General features: G+C 35.0%; 1 protein-coding gene across 2 annotated transcripts in view; it reads left to right on the top strand.

Moving 5' to 3' along the window:
- HSPBAP1 (HSPB1 associated protein 1) overlaps positions 1–16650 on the top strand; it is a 48192-nt gene that overhangs the window by 7441 nt on the left and 24101 nt on the right. Inside the window, exons 2-3 of one of the 2 annotated variants that reach the window (XM_074301395.1) lie at positions 7239–7281; positions 8945–9130. In XM_074301395.1, coding sequence (XP_074157496.1) covers positions 8992–9130 — 139 coding nt within the window. In that variant the 5' untranslated portion in view covers positions 7239–7281; positions 8945–8991. The remainder of the gene's footprint in view (positions 1–7238; positions 7282–8944; positions 9131–16650) is intronic. The other variant, XM_074301396.1, reaches the window with a different exon arrangement.

The following is a 16650-nucleotide window of genomic DNA, read 5'->3' as shown; positions in this document are numbered from 1 at the left end:
GTGCCACTGCCATATGATTGACTTTTATAAACAAAAATCTTTTTTTTTTTTTAAACCATCTGTTAAATAACTCCAAAAAACTAGTAGCATTAAGACACCACACACAAATAGCTAAAGTATAGTTAAGTTAGCATAGAAAAAGTACATGAAAAGATCTAAGCAAGCAGTGAAGAAGGAAAGCCAAATCTATAATGAGAGATCAAAGAAAAAAGACTTTATGGAGACAGCATTTGAACTGGATTTTGAAGAATGGGGTGGAAACTCAATAAGGAGAGATTGGGGTGAGATCATTCCTAGTACAAAAATTAGCAGGAACAACCAAGTTAAGAAAAGGCTGGACCTTGTTTAGAGAAGAGGATTTAATATGTGGGAGCAAATAGTCTGAGATACTTTGGAGCCATTTTGTGGCTGACATTGAATGGGAAACTTAAAGAATTTGGACTTGATTTAGTGGGTAGGGGAACCTTTGAAGTTATTTAAATTGTGCAATGAAATATATCAGAATTGATCATTAGGAAGATCTGGGTATTAGTTGGGCTAGACAATCTACTTCCAATTCTACCATGCTTATTTTGACCCTTAGAACAACCTTAATTTGTTGAATGAAGTGAACTCTGAAAACTGTCTCACAAGATGGAGACAGTGTTCTAAATATTGAGGTTCTAGGTTTCTTTCTCCAGAGATCTAGTGGTTTACAAGCAGTGGGATCAGATAGCTCTTTTCTTTGTGAGACTAAGGTAGGGCCACCTTGACATTGAAGCTCCCATATAAGGCAATTTAGTACTCCGAAAGATGTGGTTGGATTAGTTGTTTTTCTTCATATATGACTTAGAATGTGAGGTCATTTGTCCTGACTAATAAGGGCAAAGATTCAGCCTATAGAGAGTGTTGTTCTTATATAGTATACTCCTGGTCTATCTGCTTTTTTGACAGGGACATGCCCTTTTCTCGTAATAGAATTCCTTTATGCTTTTACCTTGAGAAATCTTGTTTTATTTGAGTTAGGTGGTCAATATGCATTTTAAGTCACTTACCCCCAGTTGTCTCACCAAAACAAAATTAATTTTCCAGAACTGCATTGCTATTAAATCTGTTCATCTAAAGCTTTACTGGACTCCAGATTTCCAGATTGTAGTTTCAACACTGTAAACTAAACCTCATTGGTTGCTACTCTTAGTTATAATGGCTTTTATATGGAGAGCAGTGAGCCCCGCCATTCTATCACTCAATCAGCAAGCATTTTTTAAAGTGCCAATTATGTAATTGTGCTAGTTCATTAGGACAAAAATGAAGAGAAAACCACGGATTCCCTCAAGTAGTTTACAGTCTAGTAGTACATCTTTATGTAACTGTTTTCTGCCCTCTCTTCTCCATTTGTCTCTTTACATATGAATACAACTTATGTAAATAAATTCTGCAAATGAGATAATTACTTTATGACCATTCAAAACATCTAGGCAGTTTTCTCTGATTCTTGAGCTAAACAATTAAAAAAAAAAACTAATCAAGAAGGCACCAGTTAAACCTTTAGGCATTTGCCTCACAAATACAAGACTTTAAAGCAAAGGTTTCAAATTTGACATCAGATTAAAATGCAATTGGAATATGTTAATTAACAAAATTAATACAAATACAGTACATCATACATAATATTTTGTGGTTTTCTAAGTTAATGTGTGATTAGCAGCAATTCTTTTCTATTTGAGCTTGATAATATTGTATTTTTTTTGAGGATCAGGTTTATGATCCTCACTTTCTGTGGGGATCCCCAATTTGTTTCTTAAAATTGCATCAGAGATCAGGATTACTCTTATTGAAATATTAATACTGTACTTTGAATAAGTCTTCCAGAAACAGTTTTATTTGTTTTAATGTTAATCTAATATCCAAGCAAGTTCTAACTTAGAGATGTCCAACCTGGCATAGTTTCTCTGTAGTATATCTATTCCAAGATTATATGAAGTAACATTTATAGGCCACTGTTCTACCCACACTGCTGTATCAGTTTTCCATTGAACAAGAACAGGTGAGAGTGTTGGCAGGCCTTCAACAGCAGTCTTGCATAAAAAACTGAAGTACTCATTTGTAATCCTAACTGTTGTAAGATGTCTTTTCCCCACAGATTGATGGGGATTTTTCAACTACAAAAAGAGTAAAAACTCCTGTTTCAGTTTCAAATGTCCATCTCAATAGGGCAGCACTAACTTTAGCTGCTATTGATCCTCCTATGCCAAACATATAGGTGTCTGCCTTAATCTTTGTCCAGTGACTGGGCCATTTGGTACCTCTAATGACTGTATGATCTGCACCTGTGTCTACCATTCCTTCTACTGGTATGCCATTTATATAGATAGTGAGCATAGGTCGGTCATCTGTAACTGCTGGATTCTCTTGTTGGGAGTCAAAATCTGGGCAAATATCATCAGATTGCTTATTAGGAGTCTGTATCAGTAAACCTGCTGCTACTGTTTCTCCTGTGTGATGTCACACATTGTCTTCCTGTATTAGTGACTAGGATATTATCTACACATTCCCCAGTTTCCCATATCAGTGTATGGATGGACACTGTTTAAAAGTACTCTCAAGAGGTGAAATGGTCAAGCCTATTGTGCCTAGAGGCAAGAGATCCATAGGCTGGAGAGGAACAGATTTCACCTCTCCAGGGTTCCCAAAAGGGACTCTGTCTTCCCTTTTTCCATTGAAAAGTCTGCATCAAAGCCTGGATATAAAAGGCATTTGTGCCCACTCTGGCACAGCGTTTTATGATCTCTTCTAAAGGAGTATCCTTGTGTAGTCCTAGTATAATTCTTCTACAAACCTCATTAGCATTTTCTTTAGCAAGTTGTCTTTTCATCATTCCTGTTGTTGCATTTTCACCAATAGCTCATATGACAGCTGTCTGCAGACGTCCCACAAAATCAGCAAAGGGTTCATTTGGACCTTGTGTTATTTTTATGAAGCCTTTTCCTCTATCTCATCTTCCTGAGAGGGTGCCCCATGCTTTGATAGCAGCAGCAGCAATTTGCTCATATACTGCTATAGGGTAATTAATCTGCACTAAAGAGTGCAAGCCTTTTTCAGATCTTTGATAATTTCCAGTTTAAAAGGACTTGAAGAGTCAAACTCTTCAATCACAGGGTATGCTTCTATTTTTAAATCAGATATATCCTGTCCTTCATTTTTAGCTTTAATTAGTGCCTTTTGTATTCATGTCATAGGGGGTGAACAAAATTGCTGTATAGTTAGTGGTGGCAGTGTCATTGCCTTTCCCACTCCCCCTCCTCCCTCTACCCATGAAGGGGAAATTGAGGGGGTAGGGTCAGAAGATGGGAAATGCCCTAAGGATACCCCCTCAAGTGTAGGAGGAGGTGAAACTGAGCCAGCATATTACTTGACTTGGTCTAATTGGCTATGCCTTCCAGCTGTGTTGTCAGTCCCATTCCCCTCTTCCTCTTTTTCCTCACACTTCTTTGTCTTACTGTGCTTATCGGAATAATATTCAAAATCCAAATATCCATGACTTTCAGCTGCTTTGTTAGTACCTTCTCCCTCCTGCTCTTTCTTCTTTTTCCTTATTCTAAAACTTATGAAATTCCTTAAAGCCAGTTGCCTTATACTATATCTATAAAATGTTTTTTCAGGAATTTAATCAGGACCATTATTTTCATAATATTCAAATAGTTGCTCTCCCACTAGTTTCCACTTATCTGGCTCTAATCATTCTTCCTTTGAGAACCAAGGAGATATGTACTCTAATGTTTCTAAGATTAACACAAACCCTGGCTCTTTATTAACCTAATTATGCTTTCTACGCACTTCCCTTGGGGTGGAGGAGACTCTTTTCTTGGTATTTCAGCTAAAAAACGAAAATGACTAGATTAGTCCTTACCAAAGTTTCCTGCTTATACTCGCCCTATTGCCTGGTCACAGGGACACCTCCACAGACTATGATCATGTCAGTTTAACTGCTGAGTGTAGGTTCTTAGTCCATGTTGGGCGTCAGAATGTAATGCTCAGGCTAGCTCTCTGGAGGACTTCAGGATCAGCCAGAGTCCTTCGTCTTTAGGTGGAGAAGTGAAGGAGACAGTAGAGCTGCCACATAGCTGGTCAAAGATGGAGTCTGGACTCTGGAGCCTGAAGTCTTCTCTGGCTTAGAGTGCTGCGGCCCAGAGAGCTTTGTGTCCCTCTCTCAGGCCTTAAATCCTTCAGCATGCTTACCTCACTACACCACATTGAGCATGTGCAGCTGTAAGCATCATTCCATGCTATGATTCAAATATACCTTTTCAAAGTTCCAGCCTGCTACATATATTTTTTCTCTGAAAAAAATGAAATGTGGCTATTCTTTAGTTTTTGAAAGAGGATAGAAGTAGGGGAGACGACCTAGGATGCGATTTCATTGTTTCAAAAGAAGAGTAAAAAGGACTGGGCTTATATCCCAAAGAAATACTAAAGAGCGGAAAGAGACCTATATGTGCCAAAATGTTTGTGGCAGCTCTTTTTGTTGTGGCTAGAAACTGGAAGTTGAATGGATGTCCATCGATTGGAGAATGGTTGGGTAAATTGTGGTATATGAAGGTTATGGAATATTATTGCTCTGTAAGAAATGACCAGCAGGAGGAATACAGAGAGGCTTGGAGAGACTTACATCAACTGATGCTGAGTGAAATGAGCAGAACCAGAAGATCACTGTACACTGCAACAACAATACTGTATGAGGATATATTCTGATGGTAGTGGAAATCTTCAACATAAAGAAGAGCCAACTCACTTCCAGTTGATCAATGATGGACAGAGGTAGCTATACCCAGAGAAGAAACACTGGGAAGTGAATGTAAAATGTTAGCACTAATATCTGTCTGCCCAGGTTATATTTACCTTCGGAATCTAATGCTTATTGTGCAACAAGAAAATGGTATTTACACACATGTATTGTATCTAGGTTATATTGTAACACATGTAAAATGTATGGGATTGCCTGTCATCGGGGGGAGGGAATAGAGGGAGGGGAGGGATAATTTGGAAAAATGAATACAAGGGATAATATTATAAAAAAATATATAATAAAAAAAAAAAAGAAGAGTAAAAAAGGGTCGGTCTTCCTTGTGTGCTTTTATTTTTTTTTTATTTATTTTTTTTTTTTTTTACTCTATGGGTAGACCTTGTATAAGTGATTCCAGGATTAAAATACAATTATCCTTTGTTGTCTGTTTTAGTTGTGTCCCCATTTGGGCATTTCTGAGTGATTTGCCATTCCTTTTCCAGCTCTTTTTACAGATCGAGAGACTGAAGCAAACAGGGTTAAGTGATTTGCCCAGGGTCACACAGCTAGAAAGTATCTGAGGCCAGGTTTGACAGCAGTCCAGGTATGAGATAATGTGAACTTGAAGCAGGATGGTGTCAGTGGCAGAGGAAAAAAAGGAGTATGTATACAAGAATATTGTTATAAAAGTAGAAATGAAAGGTCTTTAAATCTAGGTTATTAATTAACCTAGTGATTAAATCTAGAGTTAAGAGATAGTGAAGAGTAAAAGGTAATATTTAGGTTTTGAACTTGGGTATTTGGAAGTGGTAGAAAAGTTTAAGAAGGGAGATTTGGGAAGAAAGAAAATGAGTTCATTTTCAGATTTGTTGAATTTAAGGTATCTATGAAACAGTCATTTTGAAATACAAGACTGGAAGTTGAGAGGAGAGAAATAGGTTTAAAAATTATCTATAGAGGATGATATTTCAATCCATGGGGACTGATGAGATCAACAAGTATATGGCACAGAAGAAAACAAAAAGGCCAAAGACCAAACTTAAGGGGGCATCCACAAGATGAGGATGGAGATCCAGCAAAGGAAACTGAAAGAAAACAGTCAGATAAGTAAGAATAAAATCGGGAGATCAAAAATCACGAAAACCTAGAGAGAAGAGTCAGGTCAAGGAGAAGAAAGTAATTGACAGTGACACATCTGTTGAGAGAATGAATGATAATTGAAATTGAAATGAATGAGGATGAATGAGAATTGAAAAAAGGCCATTAAATTTTATAATTAGGGGATCATTGGTAACTTGGGAGAGAATAGTTTTTAGTTTGATGACTAAAATGAAAGTTAACTGCCTTAGAAATAGTTTTATCATTGTGAGTACACACAAAACACACACACACACACACACACACACACTCACACTCATCCATAATTCGCTCTTCCTTCAGAACAGTTCAGTCTCTAGATTGAACCCCCAACTTCTGTTTTTGAGATATCTGCATCAGGTTAGCAACTTTCCATGCTGAATTAGTCAATCATCTATTGCCAGAATATTACCCAAAGTTCGATTTGAGTTATCTATACCAGTGCCTTCCCAAAGAGCATTTTTGCCTCCTACTTTCTCAAATGTGAAGAAGTTTAAATCCCTACATTCCAGATAATTTCATTAAAAAGAGTTGTTCTTTTAAAAAAAAATTAAGGGCAGCATTTTATTAAATTTTTAATAGCTTTTGTTTTAGTCATTTGTTTCATTCTTTAAAAATTATATTTTCAGGGCAGATAGTTAGTTGGTGTAATAGAACATCGACCCTGCAGTCGGGAATACCTGAGTTCAAATCCTAATTCCATCATTTAATAATGTATTGATCCTGGATAAGTCATTTAACCCCCAAATTGCCTTGCCAAAATGAAAATAAAGGAAGATTAAAAATTATATTTTGCATTTTACATGGGGAAGTTCGGTAATAAAGATATATAAATGAAGAACTTTCAAGAGCTTTCTGTAAATTCTTTTAAATACTTAGAATTGTGTCTGTAGGTTCCATATTTTTCAAGGATCTTAAAAATAGAACAGTTAAAAGTCCCATCTTCTAGTCTTTATCCTCTTCTTAGTACACTGAATTTGGACATAGCTTCCATCTTCTAAATGTTTGAAGATGAAAAATTTTTAATATCTTTTTTTTGCTGAGGCAGTTGAGGTTAAGTGATTTGCCCAGGGTCACACAGCTAGGAAGTATTAAATGTATGAGACCAGATTTGAACTCAGGTCCTCCTGACTTCAGAGCTGATGCTCTAACCACTGCACCACCTAGCTGCCCCAAATTTAAAATATCTTTTCTCCCTATGAAGTTAATCATAATAGAAAAAAATTGAATTTTTCACAAATATGATTATCAAGATATATAATTTCTGATTTATAGAATAATAGGTTTAGATCTAGAAGAAAAGTTAAAAGTCATTAAGGCCAGCCTTCTCATTTTACAGATAAGGAAATGAAAGCTGAGAGAGGTTAAGCAACTTGCCCACAGTAAGTTTCTGAGGAATATTTGAATCAATCTTCCTAACTACAAACCTTTTTTTTTTTGACATGACCACTGGCCTGCATTGCTATAAGGTAATTTCCTATCTAATAAATATCTATTTAAAGTACCTACTCTGTGCAGAGCACTGTGCTAAGCATTGGGTATGTAATCAATAATAAAAAAGACAGCCCCTGCCCTCAAGAAATTTATAATCCAAGGGCAAGAATGAAAATAGTACACAAAAGGAGACAGAAGAAGAGACAGGGTGGGGAAAGACACCCTCATTCATTAGATTTAAAACTAGACAAAACAGTAGATGCATAGTAGAATGACCTGTGAGTCCTATTTTTGCTCTCTGTAAAGGAAGGCATTGGAAGCAGGTTGGCACTCCATGAACCTAAGAATAAAAGAGACTAAAGGATGTATGTATGAAGAGTAGAGTTATCTACTTGGTGAATTTAGAAATGAAATTATTGTGGGAATGGCATCATATTTTTGTGGAGTTAAACCAGGCAGAGCAGCAGATACAAAGTGCACAGATTTCCATTTATACTTCTTAGATATTTAAGATCACTAATTATAAAATTTTAACTTTCTCCACTTTAGAAAAATTGGCTTTTATTTGTGGAATCTAAGACATACTTGGTATATTGAAAACCATAAATACTTGTCAAGGCTTAAAAGCCTTTAATATGGAAGAAAAAAACACAGTTCAAAAAATATTTATGTATCTGACTAAGGATAGCAACTTTTGCATGTAGAGCAATAAAAAAAAAATCAAATGGAATCCCTATTTGAAATCTACTTTTTATTGGCAACTTTGTTTTTACATCATATTCCTTTGAATATATCCTATCCAACTCCTTATCCAGTCAGCCATTCCTTGTAACAAAGAAAATAAAAAAGATATCAGGGAAGAGATTCTGCAAAAACAATTAGCCTGACAATTCAGGATGCCTCACCTGCAGTCCCACCACCTCTGCAAAGAAAGGAGGGGGCAACATTTTTTATTTCTTCTCCAGAACCCATTTTTTGGTGTATAATATCCCAGCATTCATTCATTTTATTCATTGTAGCCATGTTTATTGTTTTCCTGATTCTGCTTAATAATTATTTGCATGTTGTCTTTACTATTAGAGTGTGAGGTCCATGAGAACAGGGACCATTACTTCAATCCCCAGCATTTAACACAGTGTAACATAGTACATATTTATTAAATGTTTATTGACTGACTTTGTACTGCATCGATTCATATGTCTTCCTATGCTTTTTATTTCTCGTATTCATCATTTTTACAAGTATAGTAGTATTCTAGTACTTAACTTGTACCACAATTTTTTAGCCATTCCCCAGGAGATGTTACTTTTTCTCATTGATATCACAGAAAGTGCTTTTATGAATACTTAAATATATAAAAAAAAATTCCCTTTGGTATAAGATGAGAACCTGGGACTTCTACATAAGAGGATATGGACATTTTGGTCATTTTCTTAGCCTTATTCCAAATTGGCTTTCTAGAATAGTAGTACAGCTCCACCATCTGTATATTAGTATCTCATATAGTTGTAGTTCAAAGGAAAAATAGTACTCACTAAATTTGCCTTTTCCAACTTTTAGGAAATGGACATTTTACACATTTATTTAACCCAAAGCTATTTGTTTCTCTAGGTGAACTTGTCAAACCTTTTGCTCCAGAGAAAGCAAAAGAAATTATAATGTCTTTGCAACAGCCGGCAATCTTCTGCAACATGGTTTTTGATTGGCCAGCCCAACACTGGAATGTTAAATACCTTTCAAAGCTCTTATGTGGAAAACAGATTCGATTCAGAATGGGAATGAAAAAAATAGATACAGGTAGGAGTCCAACTAGACATAATATTTAAATTGATGCTTTAGTTTTCTACTTTTTCAGCAGTGGTTTTTGTGTTTCTAGAAAAATATTGAACTCTCTTCTTTGTTCATTTGCAATACAGAGGTAAGTTTATTAGAGATTTTGGTAAAAAAATGTTTGAAGCAATAATTTTCTGTTTTAGAACCAACATATATTTAAGTAAAACAGTGTTATTCTACATAAAAACTACTTGTATATGTTTTATACATGTATGTCACTGTTTTATTTTTAAATATTCCTGAAGATAGTAATACAGTGATATAAAAAGATTACACATTGCATGAATCAATACATTTTTCTTTGATGCTGTCTGCATAAGTGACTTCAGGAAAGTAACTTCATTTTTCTGAGCCTCAGTTTCCCTATAAGTCAAAAGAAGAGATTGGACTAGATGGTTTCCAAGGTTGTGGAAGTTCTAAGTCATAGAATCTAAGTTGTTATTTCTGTTATGATTTCGCTATCTAAAGAACCTTCTAGAGAGATTATTTTGTGATTCTATATCCAGTAGCTGACTTTGGATGTGATTCTGTTCCTCTTTGCCTGTAGGGGCAAACATGATGTGTATTTTTGTCATAAAACATCAAGTATTTAATTAGCTGTCTCTCATATACACCTCTTGGAATCCCTGGTTTCTTTCAAGATTATGGTCAAAAACACCTGTACTTGAAGCCTTTCCTGTTTCTCCTAACAGGATACTGCTCTCCCTCCCTTTTTCTGGCTACTTATACTGCACCTCAGTCATTTTCCATTCCTGCCTTGCAGGACTTGCTGCAGCCTCCTCCTGGTGTGGCTGAGCTCTGGGCCTGAACCAAGAAGATCTGAGTCCAAATACAACCTGAGGCACTTTCTAGGTTTGTGATCCTGGGCAAATCATTTAACCTTTGATTCTTTCAATTTTCCCATTTGTAAAATAGAAATAAAATTAATAGTTGCTACCTTCCATAGTTTGTGTGAGGACCAAATGAGATAATGATTATTATAAAGTGCATCGCAACTTTTAAGGTGTTACACGAATGCCACCTTCCTGAGGATCCTTTCCATTCGGCCCCAGATCCTCCTCTAGGCACTCACAACTCCCCATCTCTGCCTCCTGGCTTCTCTTTGTCTAAGCCAGAGAGCCATACTCTTATCAGAAAACCCCTCAAATCTAGTGCTTCTTTCTTAGGTTATAAATCCAACATAACTTGTACGTATCCTTTTTGGACATGGGTGCTGGCATATTGTCTCTCCTATTAAACTCTGAACTCCTAGAGAGCAGGCACTGTTTTTTGCCTTAGTATCCTCAGATTTTAGCAGTGTGCTACACAGTAAATGCTCAATAAATGATAGTTGCACAACTCTCCAAACTACTTTCCTTGTATTTGCACATAAGTCTTTATACATGCATGTGTATATATTTAATATATATAAAATAATCTGTATTTAACAAGGTTTCTCAAAAGTCTTACTTCAGTTTTAAAATTAAATAATTTGAGATGCTGCAAACATAACATTTGAAAGATTAACTATTTAAAATTTCAAAATATTGATGTTCTTTACTAAAATTCAACATAACTACCATTTTGTGGCATAGATCTATTTAATGAAATATTGTGAAAATTTTCATCATCTGCTGCTTAGTGACTAAAAGGATAGTGTTTGTAAAGTTAAGATTAGAATAAGGTTTTGATGCATACATGACAGTTTTAGAGGCTTCCACAAGAAAAAGTCTAGTAGATCTAGTGTGATCCAGGTGGCTAAGCAAGTAGACCTCCACCTGTCTACTGATTTGAGAAGTTGTCATCCAGAAACTGGTATATTTGTAGTATGCGGTAACAGACTTGTTAAAAAAATTTTTAAATTATTGTTCAGAATTCACCAAAGTATAAGAGAATTTTAAAATAATATGATTTCCAAATGATTTTCAGAGTAAGTTTGTAGCATTTATACTTCTGAAGTTAATAAAGCTTGAAATAATACCAAGACTTTTGGGGACAGAGATAGGGAGAAGAGAGTTTCAAAATAAAAGTTTGTCTTTATATCACATAACATATTTGTTAATTGATTGTATCCACAATCCTCTTAAAGAGCTAAACTTTGGTTATTTACTTTTTATTCATAAATATTTTCTAAAATTTTTCTCTTTTAAAAATTAACTTTCCATATTAGGGATAATGAATAGTACTATCCCCAAAGTAGTGGTTAACTTCTAATTTGTTTTTATTTTACTTTGCAAAGCATTTTTACACTAATTAATTAAAATGTTTCTTATATTCTAGGATATGTATGCAGTATACCCTGCTTTTCTTGCCAATACATTATTTCCTATTTGAGGAATGGGATAGATGACACTTGAAGTTTTCTTTTCTCCATAAACTTGTAGTTTAGGAGGCAGCTGGTAGAGGGGTAAAAGAATGGGTTTGGAGAAAGAGGATCTGATTTCAAATCCCTCATGTAATGTTACTTTCTTTGTGGGTTGGTACAAGACATATAACCCCCTTATGCTCCAGTTTCTTCAATTGTAGAAAGGGGAGGATTGTTGGAAGGGGAGGGAGAAGGGAGGTAGTACTGATTTAGATAGCTGTTCAGGACCCAATGGCACTATGTCTAGAATCACAGAATAATAATGCTGAGAGCTATCTAGAAAGGTCTGATTTGAAGAACTTAAGTGAATTCCCCTGGGAGATTTTTCATCCTTTGTATAGACAATATCATAGTAATAGGTCTTTGTGAAGAAAAAAAAATAAAGATTTAGACAATAGTACAGATAGATAAGTAGCTTTCAGCTTGAGCTTACGACTTTATATCATCTTATATACTAATTATATTTAGTCAGTGACTAAATTATATTGATATTTTTCTTTCAAAATTTCTCTTCCCACTGGCATACCTGGATTATTTTCATAGACATTCCTGACTTCAGGTTACAAACTGTCTTTCACACCTGTACTGTTTTTATTGTTTATCTACCACATTAAATCTTGAGTAGATCTGTTTCTCAACAGTCTTTTTCCATTTCTCAATAATGTTCTATTGTGCTTGATTTCCTCCCTACCTCATAAACACACCATGCACATTGCATTGCCTTCTTTCTTTGTTTGTTATCCTTACTTGGAATCTCTTCCCCTCTCTCTGGCTCTGATAAAAATACAACTCCATCTTTCAAGGGGTAACTTAAATCCTCCTCCACTATTCCAATTTTTATTCTTTTCTTACTGTAAATTCTAAGGGCATTTGTATTTCATGATTTAATGTGATACTATATATACATCCTAAAATGTTTGTCATCTTTTTATGTATGAGCTAAAGTAAATGGAAAATTTCTTGGATATTGAGACTGTATATCTTCCCTCAAAGTATTTGTCGCAATTTTGTACAGCTCTTTCCACTATGTCCCTGTGTGTTTGGTTGTTGAAACAGGGTAGTTTATTGTTCCCTTTTATTTTGACTTGATTCCTTGCAGGGCCAGGGAAAAAAATAAGAGCATATGAAGCACCTAAATATTCAATTATCAGTAGCTAATGGTGAGTTTGACATGGTTCTCTTTATTACCACCAAGAAAATTCTTTTGGAGCTTTTTAATCTTAACCAACGCTTGGATTTCTCTATCTGTGAGTACTATTCTTCTAACCTTGCCCTAGACATATTATTTGGCCATGTTAAAAATAATATTTCTCAATTTCTATGGCTTTATTACTTTTAGATTAAATAACAGACAAGAATTAAAATAAAATTAGTCTCATCCTTTTAAAAAATTACTGAGACATATATATATATATATATATATATATACACACACACACTTAAGAGTTTTGAAATATTTTAGAGACTAATGTGAATTTAATTTCCTGTAATTTAAATGTTCAAACTCATACTTTGGGTTACAATGCCTAAAATTCTCTGCTCTTACATCAGAAACTTCAAGTACCTTTTGTAGTAGTTATTTATTTTTGATTTAAGAAATAATATCATAGACTTTTAGAGCTGGAAATAGGCAACCAGTGATAAACACTTTTAGGCAATTTATGAGGCAATTTCTTTAGCCTAGTAGATGCACTTAGTGGTAATTATCAAAGAGTAGCATACAGTATTGAATTGTACCATATTGTAGAAAGAGCCTCAAACAACAACATGCCCATATTTTATTTTCTTTTGTATTTGGCTATTCCATTTTTGACTGGAAAGAGTAACTTCCAGGTTTTTCACAAAGTCAGAAACATGCTTATTTATAAGCTGCCAAATACCAAACTTAGCAGAATCCTCTTAAATAGCAAATTTGACAATTAGCTAGATAAAGGTAGCAACTGCCTACATTTCTTTAGTGATAAAGTTTGAAAGGAAAAAGTTCATATGCCTAAAGTAAATTTTTTTAAATGTATAATCTAAAATTGTTTTATAGCAAAATCAGAACAATAAGAAATAAATGTTGATTGCAACTGCCATAAAGAATGAAAAGAATTCTCTTTTGCAACTAATTGAGTTACAAGGTCTCTGATTAAATCGTTCCTTCCTTTGTATGGTGGTGTTGGGCTACGTAGTATGTCCAGTGTGAGTAAAAAGATGAAATAGCACTAAGGAACTAGCCATATTAAAACTCCAGGAGATGATGTCATACAAATGGATTTACTAAATCTAGGCTTCAGGTATTCTAGGATGGGTGTGGTGGTTGGTCTGGGAAGGTACAAATCCATTATAAAGATAATTGTCTGTGCAACATAGTCCTCAGCACTCTATGGATTTGTGATCTCATTGATTTTGATGTTCCCTCCATGCATGGATACCCTTTTCCTCCCATACCACTCACCACAGCAAAATATACCAATAATTAATTAAAGGGCTGATAATTATCATGGTTCAGCCATTTAAGCATTAGAAGTAAAAACATTTTTATATGTTGGGGATATGTATTGAGTAATATGAATAGTAACTGTAGAATTGTTTTACCTTCGTGTTCCTTAATATTTTATGTTTGGACACCTTTCTCTTGAAGATAGTTAGCTAGGGATAAACAGTACAGGCATTGACATCAAACAGTAAGACAGGGGCATCTACTTGTCTCTTGTCAAGAAATCTTTATCATCAATCTAAATGGTAAAGCAGATTTAAAGTCTTCAGAAGAAAGAGATTTCTGTACATTTGTTGTATGCACACCATGATGAATAACCATTGAAACCAGGTCTGTGATCTAACCCAAAAGCCATGTGTCCCCTTGTTGAGGTGTGAGAAATGAGGGTTAAGAGATCCCCTGGTCTTTGGGGTTGATTCTTTGTGAAAGAAAATGCAGGTGAGATTTGTGGCAAAAATGTGTTTATTACACTGAGAAAACAACTTTCTCAGTGGGCCAAATCCTGTTAGGATTTTTAGCAAAAGTTTTGGGGTTTCAACCTTGATTATATTGAGTTTTTGTGGCCCAGAGCTAGGGAGCAATCTCCAGATGAGTTTGAGAGACTAATTTTCTTTTCTTTTTCTTTTTCTTTCTTTCTTTTTTTTTTTTTTTTAATTATAGCTTTTTATTGACAAAACATATACATGGGTAATTTTTTTTGACATTGACCCTTGCAAAAACTTTCTGTTCCAACTTTTCCCCTCCTTCCCTCTACCCCCTCTAGATGGCAAGCAGTCCCATGCATGTTAAATATGTTATTAAAGTATATATTAAATGCAATATATGTATACATATTTATACAGTTATCTTGCTACACAGGAAAAATCAGATTTATTAAGAAGGTAAACATAACCTGAGAAGAAAAACAAAAATGCAAGTAAATAATAACAGAAAGAGTGTAAATGCTATGTTGTGGTCCACATTCACTTCCCAGTGTTCTTTTGCTGGGTGTAGCTGGTTCTCTTTTATTACTGATCAATTGGACCTGATTTGGATCCTCTCATTGTTGAAGATAGCCATGTCCATCAGAACTGATCCTCATACAGTATTGTTGTTGAAATGTATAATGATCTCCTGGTTCTGCTCATTTCACTTAGCATCAGTTCATGTAAGTCTTTCCAGGCCTCTTTGAAATCATCCTGTTGGTCATTTCTTACAGAACAATACTATTCCATAACATTCATATGCCATAACTTATTCAGCTTTTCTCCAATTGATGGGCATCCATTCAATTTCCAGTTTCTAGCCACTACAAAGAGGGCTGCCACAAGCATCTTTGCACATGTGGGCCCCTTTTCTTCTTTAATATCTCTTTGGGATATAAATAAGCCCAATAGTAACATCGCTGGATCAAAGGGTATGCACAGTTTGACAGCTTTTTGAGCATAGTTCCAAATTACTTTTTACTCTTTAGAATAGTTAGATCCATTTACAACTCCACCAGCAATGTATCAATGTGCCAATATTTCCACATCCCCTCCAACATTCGTCACTATCTTTTCCTGTCATCTTAGCCAATCTGACAGGTGTGTAGTGGTATCTCAGTTGTCTTAATTTGCATTTCTCTGATTAATAATGACTTGGAGCTCCTTTTCATATGGGATATAAATAGTTTCAGTTTCATCATCTGAAAATTGTCTTTTCATATCCTTTGACCATTTATCAATTGGAGAATGGCTTGATTTCTTATAGAGTCAATTCTCTATATATTTTGGAAATGAGACCTTTATCAGAACCTTTAACTATAAAGATGTTTTCCCAGTTTATTGCTTCCCTTCTAATCTTGTCTGCATTAGTTTTGTTTATACAAAAGCTTTTTAACTTGATATAATCAAAATTTTCTATTTTGTGATCAGTAGTTCTGTTAAAGTATAAGTTAAATGTAATATATGTATACATGTCCATACAGTTATTTTGCTGTACAAAAAGAACCAAACTTTGAAATAGTGTACAGTTAACCTGTGAAGGAAATAAAAAATGCAGGAGAACAAAAATAGAGGGATTGGGAATTCTGTTTAGTGATTCATACTCACTTCCCAGAGTTCTTTCACTGGGTGTAGCTGGTTCAGTTCATTAATGCTCTATTGGAATTGATTTGGTTCATCTCATTGTTGAACAGGGCCAAGTCCATCAGAATTGATCGTCATATAGTATTGTTGTTGACGTACACAACGATTTCCTGGTCCTGCTCATTTCACTTAGCATCAGTTCATGTAAGTCTCTCCAGGCCTTTTTGAAATTATCCTGCTGGTCGTTTCTTACAGAGCAATAATATTCCATAATGTTTAATATACTACAATTTATTCAGCCATTCTCCAATTGATGGGCATCCACTCAGTCTCCAGTTTCTGGCCACTACAAAGAGTGCTGCCACAAACATTCTTGCATGTACAGGTCCCTTTCTCTTCTTTAAGATCTCGGGACTAATTTTCACTTCTAGAAAGGATGGTGATTATGCCCCAGGCATTACTTTATAGAAGTGAGAGACAGGACTGCAAAAATAACAGAAAGCATTTATTAAAGCCTGCTAAATTTTAGAACACAAATACAAAAGGAAGACAGTCCCTGCAGTCATTGAGCTTGTGTTCTACCAGGAGAATTGTTTGTTTCTCCCATTGT

The sequence above is a fragment of the Sminthopsis crassicaudata genome, chromosome 3 (genome assembly GCF_048593235.1).
Source record: "Sminthopsis crassicaudata isolate SCR6 chromosome 3, ASM4859323v1, whole genome shotgun sequence".
Taxonomy (NCBI): Eukaryota; Metazoa; Chordata; class Mammalia; order Dasyuromorphia; family Dasyuridae; genus Sminthopsis; species Sminthopsis crassicaudata.
This window is presented reverse-complemented; position numbering and strand designations above follow the sequence as displayed.